The 22,470-nt window shown below is 33.8% G+C and overlaps 1 protein-coding gene across 1 annotated transcript in view; it reads left to right on the top strand.

Moving 5' to 3' along the window:
• The window catches only part of SEPTIN14 (septin 14), a 49,790-nt gene that overhangs the window by 7,421 nt on the left and 19,899 nt on the right, over window positions 1-22,470 (top strand). Inside the window, exons 2-5 of the mRNA XM_082358705.1 lie at window positions 5,568-5,688; window positions 6,067-6,262; window positions 15,913-16,099; window positions 19,010-19,171. Of these exons, the coding sequence (XP_082214831.1) occupies window positions 5,568-5,688; window positions 6,067-6,262; window positions 15,913-16,099; window positions 19,010-19,171 (666 nt within the window). The remainder of the gene's footprint in view (window positions 1-5,567; window positions 5,689-6,066; window positions 6,263-15,912; window positions 16,100-19,009; window positions 19,172-22,470) is intronic.

Raw genomic sequence — 22,470 nt, 5'->3', positions numbered from 1 at the left:
GTATATGCCCAGTAGTGGGATTGCTGGGTCATATGGTCATTCTATTTTTAGTTTTTTTAAGGAACCTCCATACTGTTCTCCATAGTGGCTGTATCAATTTACATTCCCACCAACAGAACACTCACTTTTATAAGGGAAGGGGCTTCACAACTCATCTTCTGGCTCTAGTTTCCTCTCCAGGCCACTGTCATGCTAGTGCCTTATTCATCTTTTTGAAATGCTTCTTCCTTCTACTATTCTCTGGCTCAAACCTCTAGCCACTGCCCATTGCCATTTAGATAAAATCCATATTCCTTAGCCTCATATTTAAAACTGTCTATTATTGGGGTCCTTTTTTTGCCTCTTGTTCATAATACCTCCCTCCTTCATACAAATCTTATCTTGTCTTCAAGAGCCAATCTGTCATCTTAAAATTATTTTTAACTACTCCATGCCACAGTCATCTATCCTTCCAAATTCCTATATTATTTTTTGACTTTTCTATAATTTTGGTACTTAGTATGATATTAATAGATATTTTCACTTTTTCTTCATGGCTTTTATTCTCATTGAAATTGTAGGCTCTTCATAAATAAGACTCTGACTTATAGAACATCAGAGTGTGAAAGAATTTTAAGCTCTCCTGATCAAATGTTCTCATTTTACAGAAGAGAAAACAGGCACCAGTGACTGTCCCAAAGGCTCACAATGACTAGTGACTTTTCTTATTCAGCTACCTTTCCCCATGCCACTGGAAAAAAGAGTTCAGTGAATACAGGGTAAACATCAGGGCTTGTCAGAGCTTGTAGAGTCCTTTTATAAATTTACAGACTATAACTTTATGTACAGTATCCCATTTGCTAGAGGTAGTCTGTGTGTCCTTGCTATCATGAGGGATTAAAATAATGTATGATTTGCATTTCAGTTTCATGTGAATGCATGTGAAATAATCCTTTTAATAGTAGGTTCATATATTTTTATATATCTACCTTGTTTATTTCTTAATTTGCTTTATTTGTGCTTTGTTTGTGGATGATGCAAAGGTGAATTCAAGAATGAGACTTGAAAGATCACAAATTCCAAATTAGTAGAATCTGAAATATTTAAGTTTTCTACATAGATTATATTGGAATTTTATAAAAGTAAATATTATAAGAAAGAACTTTTGGCCTGTCAGAAGACATTTGTTAAGTAATAGTGATGATTCTATGGAAACCCCTGCTTGTTCTATCGATATTTGCTCTGTGGGTGAAAACTCAGTGTTCATGAGGCCAAGGTTTCTGGTCTGTTCCTGATAAGAAAATGGGCTATATTTTGTTCTATGGACACACAAAGCACTTTGATCTGGTACCTCCCTAAGCTACAGTTTTTAAAATGAGAGAAGCCTGCCACAAGGGAGTCTAGGACAGAGAGGACAGTAGAGTGTCCAAATCTTTTATTGTTACATATAATCTTCAGATTATATGGGTCAGAATGTTCTCTCTTGAGTAGAGAACTCAAAATTTACCACCATGTATAAACGCTGTCTTCTAAGAGCACAAGTAACAAATTGAAATTTTTTATTATTTCTTATTTGATTGTATTTTCAGTTTAGTATTGCTAAATACACTCTCTTTAAATATAAAATCCCCATGGAATTTTTTCTAATTAATTCTTGGTTGATTCCTGGATTCTTGGTTGAGACCAGATAGGACCCTGGTAGGCTCCTATCCCTACCATTCACTCTTCATTTAGCATGCACTAATTCAACCAAAAGCTATTGAAAGCCTACTGTGAGCTGGGAGTTAATGATATAAAATGAATAAAATTCTATCTCAAAGATCTCAAAGTGTATTGAACTCTGTCTTTGGGTAAATCATGTAAACTGTTTGGATCTTAATCCCTTATTTTAACATAAGAGGATTAAATTAATTCTAATACTAATCATAGTGAAACTATTAATACAAATGTTTCCTTATATCATTGTGTCTATAATATTATAATGCTTATGGGAAAAGAAATAGCATAATTTTATTTTCTATGCAAAGAGTGTTTTTAAAAAAATCTTTGAAGCATATTCTTATTTAGGACTACCAACTCTATGTTTTCTTTGTTAAGAAAAAGTTTTTAATAATTTCATATTTTTGACCACACTATTCAAAATAGTTATGCTAAAAACATGATATAGTAAACCTATTTTACTCTTACTACTGAACTCAATTAAGAGTCCCATAGCAGGGTGATTCAGGAAGGGGTAGGCATGTAGAAAGGAACATGAAATTGGAATATGAAGAACAGTAATCTCATAGTTAATAATTTTGATGCTCAAATATGCAACTTTACCAGTAGGTGCCATTTAAACAGATTCTCCTGTGCTTTTAAAATTGCATTTGAATATATATGGGGAGAAAGAACATCTTAATATTAATGGTTTTTCTAATGTGTAAACATGATATATATTTCCATTTATTTAATTCAATCTTAATCGCTCTTATCATTCTTTTGTGGTTTTCAGTGTAAATGTCTTACATATCATTATGATATTTGATATTATTTCTATCATTTTGAATTAATCAAGACTTGTTTTGTGGCTTAATATATGATCTACCTTAGAAAATATTTTGTGTGCACCTGAGAAAAATGTGTAGTAGGCAGCTGTTAGATGGAACTTTCTGTATATGCCTATTAGGTCCATTCAGTCTATTGCATTGTTCAAATCTGCTGTTTCCTTATTGGTTCTCCATCTGGATGATGTATCCATTGTTGAGAGTGGGGTATTCAAGTCCCCAGCTACTACTGCATTGCTATTTCTTCCTCCTTTTAGTTCTGTTAGTATTTGCTTTACATATTTAGGTACTGAGTGCATATTTATAATAAATACATCTTCTTGATAGATTGTCCTCTTTATAATTATAACTTAGTCTATCTTGTGTGAAATAGGTATAGCTTCCTTTGCTTTATTTTGGTAACCATTTGCTTGAAATATCTTTCTCCATCCCTCTACTCTCAGTCTGTTGTGTTCTTAAAGTTATTCTCATGTAGGCAGCACATCTTTTGATTTTTTAAAATCCATTCAACCTCTATGACCTTTTATTAGAGAATTAATTCACTTACCTTTAAAACAATTAACAATAGGTAAGGACTTACTATTGCCATTTTGTTAATTATTTCTGATTGTTTTGTAATTGCTTTGTTCTTTACTTGTTATCTTGCTGTCTTCCTTTGTGATCTGATGACTTTTTTTGGTGGTATGCTTTGACTCCTATATCATCATCTTTCATGTATCTAAAATTACCTATCACTTCATCCATTAAACTCATTTTTTCTGTAGATTCTTATACATGTTCATAATAGTTACAGTATTTGTCTGCCAATTCCAATATCCTCATTGTGTGGGTATTTCTATTGACTGTGTTTTTCCTTGGCTATGAGACAGATTTTTTTCTGCTTCTTCAAATCTAGTAATTTTGATTATGCATTGAGCATTGTGGATGGTATTGTAGAAAGTCTGAATTCTATTATTATATTTCTCTAAAGAGTATTGAATTTTGTTTTAGCAGGCAGTTAGATTACTGGCAAGTCATTTGGACCCTGTTGAGTCATGATACTCTTTGGAAAGGTGGGTTTATGTTAGTTATACCCTTTAACTTGGGAGTAACCCTTTGACTTAGAACATAATCCTAAATCCTATAGCAAGTCCTTTTACAAATTTAAATAAAAAGTCCAAAGTGTTTATCTAAAGTGTTGACCAAACTTGTCTAACTTGGAAGAAACGTAAACTCCAAACTCTGTCTCCTTGGGTCTTCCCAGGACCACTGCTGAAATACCAGCTTAGCACTTTTGGAATGCCAACTCTTCTCTCCATTGCCACTGAGCTCTTTGTAGTCATGCCTGCAAGTGCAGAGTTAGACTCAGCCAAGTGTTCTAAAGTTTGCAGATTTGGATCTCCCCACTCTGTGGCTTGCTCTTCCAGCATTTCTTTCTGAATATTCCAGTATTTTGGCAGCTCAACTTCTGACCTTAGACTTCCCAGCTCAAGACTGAGCTCTGCTTCCCAAGTTTCTCATTTACTGGGGAGTCACTTCAAGGGAATATATGGATAAACCTAGTTTCACCTATTATGCTAATCTTATTCCCAGCGTGATTTATTCTTGTTTCTGCCTCCTTTTCTTTCCCTTCCAGTGCCTTCAAACAGTCCTTTTTTTTTTTGCCCGCACCATGCGGCTTGAGGGATATTAGTTCCCCGTCCAGGGATTGAACCCGGGCCACGGCCATGAAAGCCCGGAATCCTAACCACTAGGCCACCAGGGAACTCCCCAAACAGTTGTTTCTAATTGTTAATGTAAGGAAAGGTAAAATGCTATAAGTTACTCTATCACCAAAAGCTAGGAGTGTACACACAATTTCACACCTTACTTTTTTAACTTAATATTTTCATGTATTTTTCAATTTATTAAAGCATTCTTCATAAATATCTTAAAAAATGACTTAAGAGGGGCTTCCCTGGTGGCGCAGTGGTTGAGAATCTGCCTGCCAATGCAGGGGACACAGGTTCGAGCCCTGGTCTGGGAAGATCCCACATGCCACGGAGCAACTAGGCCCGTGAGCCGCAATTACTGAGCCTGCGCGTCTGGAGCCTGTGCTCCGCAACAAGAGAGGCCTCGATAAAGAGAGGCCCGCGCACCGCGATGAAGAGTGGCCCCCACTTGCCACAACTAGAGAAAGCCCTCGCACAGAAACGAAGACCCAACACAGCCATAAATAAATAAATAAATAAATAAACCCAAAGTTTAAAAATAAATTAAAAAAAAAAAGACTTAAGAATGCCCCAGTGTGTGCATGAATAAATATATTATCATTTACTTGGATATTCTATTTCAGGGAGTTATATATTTGGATGTTAGAGAGCTACAGTGAACACTTTTCTACATAAAGCATTTGTGAAATTTTCTAGTTGTTTGGGAGAGATTTCTAGGGGTGAGATTAGTGTAGATTGTTAAGCCTTATTTGAATTATTTTTCCACCTTTTAAAAATAATCAGTTGGTAAATTTATGTATAATATTGTTGGATTTCTAGTTTTCTAGGTTGGTATTATTAGCAGTGGATTCCTTTAACATTTTGATATAACACAAGTTCTCAGGGGGCATATAACAAATTTGAAGTCAAAGTTTTTAGTTGCTTTTTAAAAAATTCAAATTAACTTTGATTTCCTTACATATATTAACATATATTGGGTTTCCTGAATATATTACTACACTGAAACGGAGTGAAAGAATGTTGTTTCCTTTTTTTCTATAAAAATAATTTATTATTGTATAGTAACACATTAGGCTTTCTTGTGGTATTTCTTTAATTTCCTATTTTTAAATTTAGAAACATAGTCTGAGTGTGATCAGAGATAGAGTCACTGTTTATAAAAATGATGACAAAAATCTGTGTGTCTGGATAAAGATTTCTCTTCTCACAAATTTACTTCATTTGCGTCTTATCTGAGGTATGATGATCAAATGATAATCAATTCCATTTCTTTGACATATTATTATAGTCATATTTTCAAATGATATTTTCTATTCTAATTAATATATTTTTATTTGTTTTTTTCTCTAAGCAAAAAGAAGATAATATCCGTTGCTTAACTCTGCTTGGTCATTTTGGTTTTGATTGTTTGCCTCATCAACTGATGAACAAATCTGTTCGACAAGGGTTCTTTTTCAATATTCTCTGTGTGGGTAAGTGCCAAACCCCTCACATGAATTATTTCCTAATTTTCCTAAATGCTCATTTCAACTTATCTTAAGCAGCATAACACTGGTGCTGTTAATTTAAGACTACGCCTTCATGTTTGTATTGGTTTGTATCTTCTCAGTCATGTTACTTAGACATTTTTTTCTTTAATTGTTTCAGTGCTCTTCAAGATCTGATATAGCTTTGTGTATATTATCTTTCTATATTATGTTAATGATGGAAGGAGTCAAGAGTAGCATGTATACTTTCAAGGACATTCCAGTCTTTAAAGTGTTTGGGACCCTTTAAACCATCCTAGAGGGTCAGGGTGTTACTTCTTCTCAGACATCTTATGTCCCTATGATGTATCTATGTTTATACAGGGGAAACTGGGATTGGAAAATCAACATTGATCGACACACTGTTCAATACTAATTTGAAAGACAAAAAATCCTCACATTTTTACCCAAATGTTGGACTTAAAATTCAGACATATGAACTTCAGGAAAGCAACATTCAATTGAATTTAACTGTTGTGAAAACAGTGGGGTATGGTGATCAAATAAACAAGGAAGCCAGGTGAGTGGTTTTTTATTTTAATTTAAAAAGTTATTCTTATTTCAAGGAACTTTCTTTCTCCATGTATTAAAAATTAAAAGTCTTCTAGAATATATATATATATATGTATATATACATGTACATATATATATAAAACTGAGTCACTTTGCTGTACAGCAGAAATTAACACAACATTGTAAATCAACTATATTTCAATTAAAAAATAATAAAATGGGTCTATTGTAATAGATGGCATGCAGTTGGATCTTGTTTTTTTTTTTTAAAATCCATTCAACCACTCTATGTCTTTTGATTGGAGCGTTTACTCCATTCAAGTAATTACTATATATAGTATATAGTAATACATATAAGTAATTATTGATAGGGAATGACTTACTATTGTTATTTTATTAAATGTTTTCTGTCTATCTTGTAGTTCTTTTGTTCCTCTTTTCCTCTCTCTTTTTAATTTCTTTGTATTTTGTTGATTTTTGTAGTGATATGTTTGATTCTCTTTTTCTCTTGTTTACCTTTTATAGGTATTTTCTGTGTGGTTATCATGAGGCTTCCATAAAGCATCTTATAGTTTTAACAGTCTACTTTAAGCTGATAGCAACTTCAATCACATGCAAAAATTTTACCGTTTTACCTGTCCTTCACTTTGTTTTGATATCAAACTTTACATATTTTTATGTTGTGTATCCATTAAAAGATTTTTATATTTATAGTTATTTGTAATACTCTTTTTCTTTTAATTTTTATGCTACAGGTAAAAGTGATTTACATACCTTTTTAATGACAGTATTACAGTATTCTCTATTTGTCTATATATTTACCTTTACCAGTGGGTTTCATACACTTGTGTGCTTTTGTGTTACTGTTTAGTGTCCTTTTGTTTCAAATTGAACTCCCTTTAGCATTTCTTTTCAGGCAGATCTAGTGGCATTTCTTTTAAGGCAGATTTAGTGGTGATGAACTTCCTCAGTATTTATTTGGGAAAGTTTTTGTTTTTCCTTCATTTTGGAAGGGCAGTTATGTTGGGTATAATACTCTTTGTTGGCATGTTTTTTCTTTTTGTCACTTTGAATATATTATCCCATTCTTTTCTGGCCTGCAAATTTTATCCTGAGAAATCAGCTCATAGTCTTATGGGGGCTCCCTTATACATGATGAGTTGCTTTTCTGTTGCTGCTTTCAAATTTTACTTTTTGTCCTTGACTTTTGACAGTTTGAATATATTGTGTCTTGGTGGCGACTTCTTAGGGTTCATCTTATTTTGGGGTCTTTTGAGTTTCTTCAATCTGCTATTCCATTTCCCTTCCCCAGATATGGGAAGTTTTCAGCAATTACTTCTTTGAATAAGCTTACCGCCCATTTCTCTCTCTCTCTTCTTCTAGGACTCTCATGATAGGCATGTTGGTTTGCTTGTTGCTTGATGGAGTCCCATAATTTCCTAAGGTTTTCTTCACCCTGTTTCAGTCTTTTTTTCTTTTTGCTCCTCTGACTGGGTAATTTTAAATGACCTGTCTTTGAGTTTGCAGGTTCTTTCTTCTGCCTCATCAAGTCATTCTTGAATCCCTCTAGTGGTTTTTTAGTTCAGTTGTTCTATTCTTCACCTTCAGAATCTCCGGTCTTTTGTGTTTTCATATGAGTTTTAGAACTGTTTTTTCTATTTCTATTAAAAAAAAAAAGCCACTGGGATTTGATAGGGATAGCATTGAATCTGTAGATTGCTTTGAGTATTTTGGACATTTTAACAATATTAAATCTCCTTGAACATGATATTTCTTTCCATTTACTTGTGTCTTCTTTAAATTCTTTCATTAATGTTTTGTAGTTTTCAGTGTACACATCTTTCACCTCTTTGGTTAAGTTTATTCCTAAGTATTTTATTCTTTTTGATGCTACTATAAATGAAGTTGTTTTCATGTCATACGTGAACAAAGATAATTTCACTTCTTCTTTGCCAATTTGGATTTCATTTCTTTTTCTTCCTAACTGCTCTTGCTAGGTCTTCCAATACTATGTTGAATTGAAGTGGCACAAGTAGGCATACTTGACTTGTTCCTAATCTTAGGGGAAAGTCTTTCAGATTTTGCCATTGAGTACGATGTTAGCTGTGGGGTTTTCATATATAGTTTTTTATCATGTTGAGAAAGATTACTTTTAGTCCTAGTTTATTAAGTGTTTTCTTTTATCATGAAATGGTATTGACTTATGTCAAATGTCTTTTTTTGCAATTATTGAGATGATCATCTGTTTTTTTCCCTTTCATTCTACGAATGTGATGTATTACATTGATTGATGTTCATGTGTTGAAACATTCTTGCATTTTAGGAACAAATCCCACTTATTTGTGATGATAATCCTTTTACTGTACTGATGGATTTGCTTTGCTAATATTTAATAGGGGATTTTTGCATTAATATTCATGAGAGATATTGGTGTATATTTTCTTTTCTTTTAGTGTTTTAGTATGGCTCTGGCATCAGGATAATGCTGGCCTCATAACATGAGTCAAGACATAGTCCCTCCTCATCAATTTTAAGAGGAGTTTGCTGTTAATTCTTCTTTATATGTTTGGTAGAATTCACCAACAAAGCCATCTGTCATGGAATTTTATTTATGTAGAATTTAAAAATTACAGATTCAATACCTATAGTAGTTATAGATATATTCAGATTTTCTATTTCTTCATGAGTCAGGGTTTTTTTAATTTAAAAAAATTTATTTTATTTATTTATTTTTGGCTGCATTGGGTCTTCGTTGCTGTGCACAGGCTTTCTCTAGTTGCAGCGAGTGAGGGCTACTCTTCATTGAGGTGTGCGGGCTTCTCATTGCAGTGGCTTCTCTTGCTGCAGAGCACAGGCTCTAGGTGCGTGGGCTTCAGTAGTTGTAGCACGTGGGCTCAGTAGTTGTGGCTCCCGGGCTCTAGAGTGCAGGTTCAGTAGTTGTGGTGCACGGGCTCAGTTGCTCCATGGCATGTGGGATCTTCCCGGACCAGGGCTCGAACCTGTGTCCCCTGCATTGGCAGGTGGACTCTTAACCACTGTGCCACCAAGGAAGCCCCCATGAGTCAGTTTTGATCAGTTGTATATTTCCAGAAATTTATTCATTTCATATAGGTAATCCAATTTGTTGGCATATAATTGTTCATTGTATTCTCTAATAATCCTTTTTATTTCTGTATTATCAGTAGTAATGTCTCTATTTTCCTTTCTGATTTGTCTTTCAGGTAGCTCCACTGGTTAGAACATAAGTGCTAAACAATTTGCAAATAAGATCTGCTCTGCTCCCCCCAGTCTGAGGGAGGAAATTGTGATTTGGGCTGTCACTCCTGTAATGCCAAGACCACTTCCATGACAAGGAGGTGGTGAGACAAGGGCAAATAAAAAATGTCACAAAACTTTCTTACTATTTGAAGGTGGCTTTTTCTTGACTGGGCATTTATTTGGTGCCTATAAATCTTTGACTATTTTCAAGAGCTCTGTTAAAGTTAATTCAGGTAGTTTTTGGATGTTTTTTAATGTTTCTGTGGAGGAATGAGAGCTTGGGACTTCCTGGTCCACCATTTTGTTCAAGATCTAGTTGACTTCTTTCAGCCCAATTTTCCTTTTCTGTATAATTCATGGAACAGTATCTACCTCACATCATTGGGGCTTCATCAGTCATTGTCTATTGTTCTAATTAAAATTTAATGTTAGCTAGTTGTTAAGAATCTGTTTATCAAGGGTGTGGTCTTCACAAGCATTATTTCTCCTCCTACATATATAATGTTTGGCCTAGCACATATTTCTGTGCCTCCCTTGTGGGTAGAGTTTTTTGTTTTGTTTTGTTTTTGTTTTTTGCCTGTGTTCCTCTCCCTAATCTTCAGTTGCTTTCTACTAGTGCCCTCAGACTGCAGTTTTGAAGCCTTTATCCCTGAAGGTTAAGACTTATTCCTTTGGAAGATAGGTCTGTTTGAAGTTACAGCATTGACTGCTGTGACCTTCCCCTCGCCAGCATCTTGGGGGAAATTTCTCAGGATTTTCCCTGATCTTCTCTGTGATTCCCTAATATGGTTCCTGAAGTGTTTTATGCTCTCAGGTTAGCCCGCTCTTGGATTTTAACAGTTAGTTAAAAATTCCTAGCTTAATGTTTTTACTGGGATATATAGTTTTCATTGACATGTGTCTCAGGTAAGCAAATGATCAGTTACTGTTTTTCCCTATACACCTCTCTTTGCCTCTAGATTTTCAGTACATTTCTTGTTCTATGACTTTATTTCTCTGATGGATTCAAGAAAAGTCATTGATTTTCACTTTGCCCAGCTTTTTTCTTCTCTTTTTTTTTAATTGAAGTATAGTTGATTTACAATATTGTGTTAGTTTCAGGTGTACAGCAAGGTGATTCAGTTATATACATATTTTTTTCAGATTCTTTTCCATTATAGGTTATTATAAGATATTGAATATAGTTACCTGTGCAAACAACAAGTAAATCCTTGTTATTTGTTGTAAGAATGAGAGCAATCATCTTTTTAGGTTTCTACATCTCCCAAAATATGTAAAAACCAGAAATGTTCAATAATTTTTTTTATCTCTTACATTTTCTGTGCATCATGCATTCATAAAGAGCCACCTGGAAAAGTTCTAGCTCAGGTTTCTCATGAGGTTCAGTCAGATATCAGCTATGGCCACAGTTGTCTAAAGGCTTGACTGGAGCTACAGGATCCACTTCTATAATGACTCAAATACATGGCTAACAAGTTGGTTCTGGACGTTGGCAGGATGACTGAGCTTCTCCTCACATAAATCTTCCAAAAGCCTGCTTGAACTGCTGCAGTATCTTCATAACATGTTAGTTGTCTATCCTCCAGAATAAATTATCCTAGAGACTAGGGTGGAGAATGAAATACTTTTATAACCCAGTCTTGGTAATTATGCATGGTCACTTTTACTTGCTACTTAGCAACCCTTATTAACTCTTGGGAGTGGACCACACAGGACACAAATAGCAGACTTTGAGGATCATTGGTTATCACTTGAAGACTGGCTACCACATGCGCTATTTAAAACAGTATTGCAATAGACATTGCTGTAAATGTATCCTAAATATATAACTGGGAGTAAAACTACTGGATCAGAAGATATTCATATCTTCAAGTTTACTAGATAATGCCGAACTTTTCTCCAATGTTTTTATAAAAATATACACTGCCAGCAGCAATGTATGCACCGCACCTTTTTGCGTCACATCTTTACCTTCACCAGATATTGACAGACCTTTCAAGTTTTGCCATCTAGTAGGTTTATGATTGTATTGTATTGCAATTCCCTAAATACTAATGAGATTTTTATATTTTCATTTTTTTGACATTTAATTTTGTGAACCTGATTTGTGAAATCCCTGTTCAATCTTTTGCTTACTTTTCTACTCTTTTTGTTTGTTTGTTTGTTTTTTGTCTTTGGTATTTCCTCTTTTTTTAAAAATTGAAATATAGTTGTTTTACAGTATTGTGTTAGTTTTGTGTATACAGACAGTAAATCTTGTTGCTTATCTACTGAGGTTTTTTTCCTACTGAGTTTTAAAAATTATTTTATTCCAAAATAATTTTAGACCTACAGAAATTTTAGACTTTTGTGATTCGAATTAGTAAAGAGAGCTTCTTTATAACTTTTACCCATTTTTCCATATATGTCAACATCCTACATAACTATAGTTCAATTATCAAAAGTAAGACATGAACACTGCTACAATGTAATTTACTATACTATAGACTATTCAGTTTCACCAGTTCTTCCACTAGCAACTTTTTTTTTTCTGTTTTAGGATTCAACATAGGAACTCAGTTTTCATTTATTTGTCATGTCTCTTTAGTCTACTCCAGTTTATGGCAGTTTTTTGTTTGTTTGTTTTTTCACCTTTCATGACCTTTAACATTTTTAAGAGCACTGGCCATTTATTTTGTAGAATGCTTTACAATTTCGGTTTCCCTGATATTTTCTCATGATTAGACTGAGTCTGTACAATTTGGCAAGAATACCACAGAGTCGATTTTACTTTCTCAATGTGTCATAACAGCAGGTGCATGATGTGGGCATGTCTTATTGCTAGTGATGTTAAACTGATTAAGATTAAGATAGTATCTACCAGGGTTTCTTCACTGTAAAGTTAAGATATTTTTTTACCTTTGTAATGAATAAACATCTTGGCGACTAATACTTTGAGACTATATAAATATTCTATTTCTCCTAAAATTTTCAACTACTCTTGTAAGCATCTGGATTCTGCCTGTAACAATCATTGTTGTGGTGCTTTAATGTTGAATTTGTATTTCTCTCATTCTTTCTACACTTATTAATTGGAATTATTCTCTAAGGGAAGTTTAATGTTCTCCCCCATTTATTTACTTATTCAATTATTTTTTATATCAGTTGGACTCGTGGATACTTATTTTATTTTATGAGTTATAATACAATACTGTAAAAAATTTTTTTTGCTCACATTTTCCCCATCTTGGCTGTTGGGAGCAGTGTCCCATGTGCACTTGAGAAAAATGTGTATTCTATTGCTGTTGGATGAAATGTTCTATATATGTCTCTTGGGTCCATTTGGTCTAATGTATGGTTCAAGTCCAATGTTTTCTTTTTTTTCCTTTTTTTTGGCTGTCCAGCGTGGCCTGTGGGATCTTAGTTCACTGACCAGGGATCGAACCCATGCCCCCCTGCAGTGGAAGTGGGGAGTCTTAACCACTGGACTGCCAGGGAAGTCCCAAGTCCAACGTTTTCTTGTTGATTTTCTCTCTAGATGATCTACCCATTGCTGAAAGTGGGGTACTGAAGTCCCTTACAATTATGGTATTGTTGTCTGTTTCTCCCTTCAGATCTGTTAGCATTTGATTAATATATAGGTGCTTCAATGCTGAGTGCATGTATTTTGTGGTTGTTATAACCTCTTGATGGATTGGCCAGTTTACCTTTATATAATGATTTTCTTTGTCTCTTGTTACCCTTTTTGCTTAAAGTCTATTTTTTCTGACATAAATACAGCCACCCCTGCTTTATTTTCATTTCCACTTTCATGGTATATCTTTTTCTATTTCTTTACTTTGAGCCTATGTGTGTCCTTAATGCTGAATGAGTCTCTTGTCAGCAGCAGATGGTTGGGTCTTATTTTTTTAATCCATCTAGCCATCTGTGCCTTTTGATTAGTGAGTTCAACTCATTTATATTTAGAATAATTATTGATATGTAAGGACTTACTACTGCCGTCTTATTAATTGCATTCTGGCTGTTTCGTAGTTCCATTATTTAGTTTTTTTCTCTGTTTCTTTCTGTCTTTGTAAATTGGTGATTTTTTGTGCTGGTATGTTCTGATTTCCCTTTCTTTATCTTTTGTGAATCTACTCTAGGTTTTTGCTTTGTGGTTGTCATGAAACTTACATAAAATCTTTTATCTTACAGATAAAACTGATAGGTGGTTTACTTTGATCGCATAAGAAGATTTCACCCTTTTGCTCCCCATTTTATATTTTGAGGTCACAAATTTACCTCTTTTTATATTGTATATTCTTTAACAAATTACAGTACTATAGTTATTTTTAATACTTTTGTCCTTAACCATTATACTTGTTAAGTTGTTAACATGCTATCTTATCACAGATTAGATTTTTCTAAATCTGTATATTTGCCTTTACCAGTGTGTTATATACTTCTGTACATTTTCATGTTCTAATTAGTGTCTTTTTGCTTCTGCCTGAAGAATTTCTTAAAGATTTTCTTGCAAGGCAGATGTAGTATTGATGAACTTTCTCAGCTTTTTTGTTGTTGTTTGGGAAAGTCTTATTTCTCCTTCATTTCTGAAGAATAACTTTGCCAAATAGAGTATTCTTGGCGGGCAATTTTTATATTTTGTTATTTTTCTCTCTCCTGGCCTGTAGGTCTCTGCTGAGAAATCTGCTGATAGCCTAATGGGGGTTTCTTTATAGGTTACACTTTTTTTTTCTCTCGCTGCTGTTAGGATTCTCTATTTGTCTTTGATTTTTGACAGTCTCATTATAATGTGTCTTGAGAAGGTCTTTATGCATTGAGATATATGGTGATCTATTGGGTTTGTAAACTTAGATGGCTAAGTGTCTCACAAAATTTGTGAAGTTCTCAGCTATTCTTTCTTTTTTTTGAGTTAATTTTTCCTGGAGTATAGTTGCTTTACAATGTTGTGTTAGTTTCTTGCTGTACAGCAAAATGAATCAGTCATACGTATACATATATCCCCTCTTTTTTAGATTTCCTTCCCATTTAGGTCACCACTCAGCTATTCTTTCTATTTATTTATTTGTTTGTTTGTTTGTTTGTTTATGGCTGTCTTTGGGTCTTGGTTGCTGTGCGTGGGCTTTCTCTAGTTGTGGTGAGCGGGGGCTACTCTTCGTTGAGGTGTGTGGACTTCTCATTGTGGTGGGTTCTCTTGTTGCAGAGCACAGGCTCTAGGCGCGCGGGCTTCAGTAGTTGTGGCATGCGGGCTCACTAGTTGTGGCTCATGGGCTCTAGATCGCAGGCTCAGTAGTTGTGGCACATGGGCTTAGTTGCTCCATGGCATGTGGGATCTTCCTGGACCAAGGCTCGAACCCATGTCCCCTGCATTGGCAGGCGGATTCTTAACCACTGCACTGTCAGGGAAGCCCCGGCAGGCAGGTTCTTAACCACTGCGCCACCAGGGATGTCCCTATTCTTTCTTTAAATAAACGTTCTGCCCTTTTCTTCCTTTCCTCTCAGTATGGAACTCCAACTATTCTAATATTTATATATTTTTTGAAGTCTCTTAGATCATATAGGCTTTCTTCATTCATTTTCATTCTTTCTGTCTTTATTTTCCTCTGCTTGAGTTATTTCAAAGTTCCTATTCTCTAGCACACTGATTCTATTCTCCATTTGGTCTCTTCTGCTGTAGATGCTCTCTATTGCATTTTCTAATTCATTCATTGAATTTTTCAGCCCCAGAATTTCTGTTTGGATTTTTTTTTTTTTTAAGATTTCTATCCCTTTGTTAAGTTTCTAATTTTGCTCATACATTGTTTTTCTGATTTTGTTGAATTGTCTTTATGTGTTTTCTTGTATCTCATTGACTTTCATTAAAACAATTATTTTGAAATCTTTTTCAGATAGATTGCAAAATTCTGTGCCTGTGATTCAGTTATTAGAGGATTATTATTATCTTTTGCGGGTGACATGTTTTCTTGATTCTTCACATTCCTTGGAGTTTTGCATTGCTGCTTTTGCATTTGAAGTAGCAGACAGCTCCTCAAATCTTTTACTAGTTGCATTTAGGTGGATATACTGTTTATTCGTCCCGTTATATCTGGGGGCTTTCTCTGACCTTGTATGGACAGCCCATACAAGGGCTTGTATGTCTTGAGCATTCTTGGTTCTTTGCACTTATACATATGTATACATATAAAAAACTTGTTTTCTGATTGGAACTTCATTGAACTGATAGATCATTTTTCCTTTTCTATAAACAAGAGGACTTTTTATTGCTTTGTAGCTGTTATCTTTGTAAGGACATGTTATGCACATTTTATCACTGTGGCAAACTAGTGAGTACACATATTAACTAGATATTAAATGGTAAAAATGCAGACATCAGATGATATTAATCTGTTATGCTAAATGTTTAAATAATCATTTTTTCAGCTACCAGCCGATAGTTGACTACATAGATGCTCAATTTGAGTCCTATCTTCAAGAAGAATTGAAAATTAAGCGTTCCTTTGTTGACTACCATGATTCCCGTATCCACGTGTGCCTTTACTTCATTTCACCTACAGGACATTCTCTGAAATCCCTTGATCTATTAACCATGAAGAACATTGACAGTAAGGTACGTTTGGTAAATCTATCAACCCATCAAGATTTGATACTTATTTTGAAATAATACAAATCTTGAAGGCATTTGCACACAGAGAACTTGTTATTTTGTAATATGTATATATATCATTTTTTTGTTGTTAATCTTTAAAGCATTTGTGTTCGTTTCCTAGGGATACCATTGCAAAATACCACAGACTTAGTGGTTTAAACAACAGAAATTAATTTTCTCACAATTCTGGAGGCTACAAGTTCAAGATCAAGGTGTCGCCAAGTTTCATTTTTTCTGAAACCTCATTTTAGGTGGCAGATTGCCATTTTCTCACTGCGTCCTCACATGATCTTTCCTTTGTACACACAGCTGATGTCTCTGTGTGCCCAAGTTTCCCCTTTTTATGAGGACACCAGTGGGATTGGATTAGGGCCTATCTTCATGGCCTTATTTTCACTTAATCACCTCTCTAAAGGTTCTATCTCCAAATACTTTGTGAGATATTAGGGTTTAGGGCTTTAAGATATGTGTGAGGGAGAAGGGGGAGACATATTCAGCCCATAATAGCATTTGATACATTTCAACCTTTCTTCCTTTCCAGAGAAATTTAATTAGGATGTGTATCATTTAGGAAAATGAGACACAGGTTTTTAAAAATTTAATAAAATTTAAAATTTATCATGCTAAGTGAAGTAAGTCAGACAGAGAAAGGCAAATATCATATGATATCACTTCTATGCAGAATCTAAAAAAAAATTGATACAAATGAACTTACAAAATAGAAACAGACAGACTTAGAGAACAGAATTTATGGTTACCAGAGGGGAAGGGTAGGGGGGAGGGATAGATTGGCAGTCTGGGATTGACATGTACACACTGCTATATTTAAAATAGATAACCAACAAGGACCTACTGTATAACACAGGGAACTCTGCTCAGTATTCTGTAATTACCTAAATGGGAAAAGAATTTGAAAAAGAATAGATACATGTATGTGTATAACTGAATCTCTTTTCTGTACACCAGAAATGAACACAACATTGTTAATCAACTATGCTCCAATCTAAAATAAAAATTTAAAAAACTTTAAAAAAATTTTTTTAAAGTTTAGGGGTTTGTGATTAAATCATGATTCAGATCATGGTCATTTACCTGTAGTTTTGAAATAGAATTTACCCTATAGTACTATAAAATAATGCCATTAACGTTTACCTGGTACCACTGATGGTGTGAAACATGAAGATTTCATGATCCTGGTTAGTGGTTCTGTCAGAGAAAATTCAGAATATATATAATTTTTTTTCCAACAGAGAGCAAATATACATATGAAAGAACTTGTTATGTCATGAGATTCTTTCTGCACTCAGCCCTGATAAAACGTGCTGTCTTCAACTTTATTCAGTTGAAGGGAGGAAGAGTTCTAAAATTGCGTTCCCTTTATCAAAGAAGGCCTGACCTTTGCTATGTATTGTTCAAACTGGAAAGAAACGTTGTACTTAATCTAAGTCACCAAGTAGTTGAAAGAAGTTAGATTTCTAGTTAAAATTAAGAGCTGTCTCAATTTCTCGATTAGTAGTATATTCAATACTCAAGGACACAGTTTTATTTTTAATTTTATGGGCAGCTGTAATCATCAAGCCATTTCCAGATACAGGAAGTTGCTAATTTTTGCAAAGACCATTGCATAAAGGGTTGGGCAAGGGTGTGTGTCTGTCTGTTGTCTTCTCTTACAGGTTTCTCAGCTCTCCTTGCAATAAATGACTTTTGTTCCTTAAATATGAACACCTGAGGAATTATTGACATGAAGCGTTTTCATTTCTCATGTGTTAATGATTTATTATCATTGGAGGATATCTTTTCCCAGCTTTCTCATTAATACAACCCAAGACATTTATGTTAGTGTTGAATCTACCATAGCAGTTGTCTGCTTTTTACTATGGAAGCTATTATTTAAGATTTTAAAATTAGACAAAATTTTGAACATCTACGTTATAATATTGAAGCCCTAGATTTTCACAAGGATTTTTAAAAAATGTACTTTGAGGAACCTAAAACAAAAGCAATAGACCTAAAACTGACTTTTATGCATTTCTACTAGATCACAGAACTTAACATTGTGTAGCTATGATTTAACAGTAATGATTTATTTTAACAGTAATAAAACATATTTTGGAATTTTTTATTGTTATTTTCTACAAAGTTTAATTATTAAGATGTAAATTCATTGAGAAGGAATGATCATATTGTAGAGCTAGGAAGAAAATTTTATGTATAAAATTTCAACTTCAAATATGCAATGTGAAATCATTTCTTTTTACAAATTACAAATGGACTTTTTTGTTAGCAAGGTGCTATACACACACATAAACACACTCAGCTTTTAAACTATAGTAAAAAAAAGTCTACTACTTTTAGGTGGTCTTTGGAAAACACAAGCAGATCTACCTGCAAGGTCATCTAGGTAGAACAAGATTCTACCTAGAAAATGGGACAGTGATTAAGATGGATTTATGGAGAAGATGATGCAAATGAATGACAGGTAGAAGGACAAAGTTTATCTGTTCTATAATTTTGATGAAAGGTCTCTTCTGACTTTTTAATACTCAGTTTAATAAGAAATCAAATTGATAATGAAATCAAATTGATCATACTTCATTTTGCTACTTACATTTTACTAACTCCAGATGTGTTGGAAGTGTAAGAAAGTTTGAGAAGAGAAAGAAAATTGAGATTTCTAAACCTGAATTCTGATTAAAGATTAATCTTCAAAGTACTGATGATTTTGGAAAGTAATTCTGTGAAGAAGTCATGATAGCCAGTGATTATCTAGTTATGAAAATTTATCATGAGAGATTGAGGTTTTGACTGTAAAAATAACAAATTAATAACAAATCCTCAATGGTGAGATTTTGTTTGTTTCTTTCTTAATAGGTGAACATTATACCACTGATTGCCAAAGCAGATACAATTTCTAAAAATGATTTACAGAAATTTAAGTGTAAGATAATGAGTGAATTGATTAGTAATGGCATCCAGATATACCAACTCCCAACAGATGATGAAGCTACCACGCACGTGAACACCTCAATGAATGTAAGCTTCTAACTACTGAATATCAGTTCTATTTGACAGGTGGGAATGAAAGTATAATTTATAAGTAACAATATTAGTAATATAGTGTCACTTGTATCTGACAAAGAGACTATAAATAAGATATTTTTTCCCCAAAAGCCAGTGTGGGAAAATGTTTCACTTTCTTGATTTTGAAAAACGTTTGCTGATAATCAATTCTCTTAAAAAGCGTTTTATTGTGATACAGTTCACATACCATGTGACTCACCCGTTAGTATATACAATTTAGTGAGTTTTAGTCTATTCACAATGTGTGCAACCATCACCACAACCAAATTTAGGACATTTTTATTTCCCAAAAAGAAATCCCATACTCTTCAGCTTTTCTCCCCTACTACCTGTCAACCCTCCTCTCCACCAGCCCTAGGAAATCACTAATCAACTCTTTCTCTTCAGATTTCTCTGTTCTGGACATATCATATGAATGGAATTATATAATATTTGGTCTTTTCATGTTTTTATTGGCTATTAATATGTCTTCCCAAGAGAAAAATTTACTCAGATCCTTTGTCTATTTTTAATTGAGCTTCTGTCTTTTTATTATTGAGTTGTAAGAGTTCTTTATATATTCTGGATACAAGTTGCTTATGAGATACATGATTTGCAAATATTTCTCCCAATCTGTTGGTCTTTCCATTTTATTTTTGGTGTGCTTTGAAACACAAACTTTTTAATATTGATGAAGTCCAGTTTATTTATTTTTGTTGTTACTTGTGCTTTTGATGTCATACCTAAGAATATTTTGTCAAATCCAAGGTAATAAAGATTTACTTATAAGTTTTCTTCTAAGAGGTTTTAAAATTGTGGTAAAATACACATAACCTGAAATTTACCATCTTAAACCTTTTAAAGCTTACAGCTGAGTGGCATTATACGTTCACAATGTTGTGCTACTATCATTGCCACCATCTATATCCATAGAACTCTTTTCATCTTCAAAAACTGAAGCTCTGTAATAAACAATAATTCCCCATTACTCCTTCCCTCAGCCCTATGAATTTGACTACTCAAGGTACTTCTAGTCGATGGAAATATATAATATTTGTCCTTTTATACCTGTACAGATATTTATTTGAGTCCCTGCTTTCAATTCCCTTGGGTAATGCCAAGAAGTGGAATTGCTGGATTGTATGGTAATTCTACGTTTAATTTCTTGAGGAACCACCATACTGTTTTCCATGGTGGCTGCAATATTTTACATTCCCACCAAAAGTGTACAAGGATTCCTATTTATCCACATTCATACCAACACTTGTTACTTTCTGGGTTTTTTTTTAAATAATAGTTTATATTAATGGATGTGAGGTGGTATCTCATTGTGGTTTTGATTTGCATTTCCCTGATGATTAGTGATGTTGAGCATCTTTTCATGTGCCTGTTGGCCACCTGCATGTCTTCTTTGAAAAAATGTCTATTGAGGTCTTCTGCCCTTTTTAAAAATTGGGTTGTTTGCTTTTTTTGATGTTGAGTTGTATGAGCTGTTTATATATTTTAGGTATTAACCCCTTATTAGATATATCATTTGCAAATATTTTTTTAATTCAGTAGGTAGTCTTTTCGTTTTGTTGATGGTTTCCTCTGATGTGCAAAAGGTTTTAAATTAAATTAGATCCCATTTGTTTATTTTTTTTGCTTTTGTATCCTCTGACTGAGGGGAAAGATCCAAAAAAATATTGCAGCCACTTATGTCAAAGAGTGTTCTATGTTCTCTTTTAGGAGTTTTATGGTTTCTGGTCTTACATTTAGGTCTTTAATCAATTTTGTGTTTATTTTTGTATATCTTATGAGAAAAGGTTCTAATTTCATTCCTTTACATGTAGCTGTGTAGTTATCATGTAGTTATCCCAGCACCACTTATTGAAGAGACTGTCTTTTCCGCATTGTATATTTTTCTCTCCTTTGTCATAGATTAATTGGCCATCTGTGTGTAGTTTTATAACTGGGCTCTCTGTTTTGTTCCATTGATCTACATGTCTGTCTTTGTGCTAGTACCATACTATTTTGACACTGTAGTTTTATAGTATAGTCTGAAGTCAGGGAGTGTGATACCTCCAGTTTTGTTCTTTTTTCTCAAGATCGCTTTGGCTATTCAAGGACTTTTGTGGTACCATACAATTTTATTATTATTTATTCTGGTTCTGTGGAAAATGTCATGTGTATTTTGATAGGGGTTGCATTAAATCTACAGGTTATTTTGGGTAGTATGGACAATTTAACATTATTAATTCTTCCAACCCATGATCGTGGTATATTTTTTTCACTAATTGGTGTCATCTTCATATTCCTTCACCAACGTCTTATATTTTTCAGAGTATAGGTCTTTCACCTCCTCTTTTAAGCCAATTCTAGGTGTTTTATTCATTTTGATGTGATTTAAAACAAGATTGTTTTCTTGCTTTCTGTTCTTGATAGTTCATTATTAGTGTATAGAAAAGCAACAGAAATCTGTATATTAACCTTTTTATGCAACTTTATTGAATTCATTTATTAGTTCCAGTAGTTTTTTGGTAGAGGCTTAAAAGTTTTCTGTATATAGTATCATGTCATCTGCAAATACTGACAGTTTTACTTCTTCCCTTCCAATTTGAATGCCTTTTATTTATTTTTGTTCTCTGACTGCTGTGGCTAGGACTTCCAATATTATGTTAAATAGAAGTGGTGATAGTGGGCATCCTTGTCTTGTTATTGATTTTAGAGGAAAAGCTTTCAGTTTTCAACATTAAGTATGATTTTACCTGTGGGTTTGTCATAAATGGCATCTATTATGTTGAGATATGTTCCCTCTACACCAACACCGATGAGAGCTTTTATCATGAATGAATGTTGAATTTTGTCAAATGCTTTTTCTACAGTTATTGAGATGATCATGAGATTTTATCCCTTGATTTGTTAATATGGTGTGTCACACTGATTGATTTGCAGATTTGGGGCCATCCTTGCATCCCTGGAATAAATCAGACTTGATCATGGTTTATGATTCTTCTTATATATTGTTGAATTTGGTTTCCTAATATTTTGTTGAGGATTTTTGTACCTATATACATCTAAGATGTTGGCCTGTCATTTTCTTTTTTTTTTTTTTTTTGCTGTGTCTTTGGTTTTAGTATCAGGGTAATGGTAGAGTCATAGAATGAATTTGGGAGTGTTCCCTCTTCTTCAGTTTTTTGGAGTAGCTTGAGAAAGATAGGTATTAGCTCTTCTTTATATGTTTAGTAGAATTCCCATATGAGGCTGTCTGGTCCTGGACTTTTGTTTGCTAG

The sequence above is a fragment of the Balaenoptera borealis genome, assembly GCF_965194805.1.
Source record: "Balaenoptera borealis genome assembly, chromosome: 16".
NCBI lineage: Eukaryota > Metazoa > Chordata > Mammalia > Artiodactyla > Balaenopteridae > Balaenoptera > Balaenoptera borealis.
The sequence above is the reverse complement of the archived record's forward strand: the minus strand, read 5'-3'. Positions and strand labels throughout refer to the sequence as shown.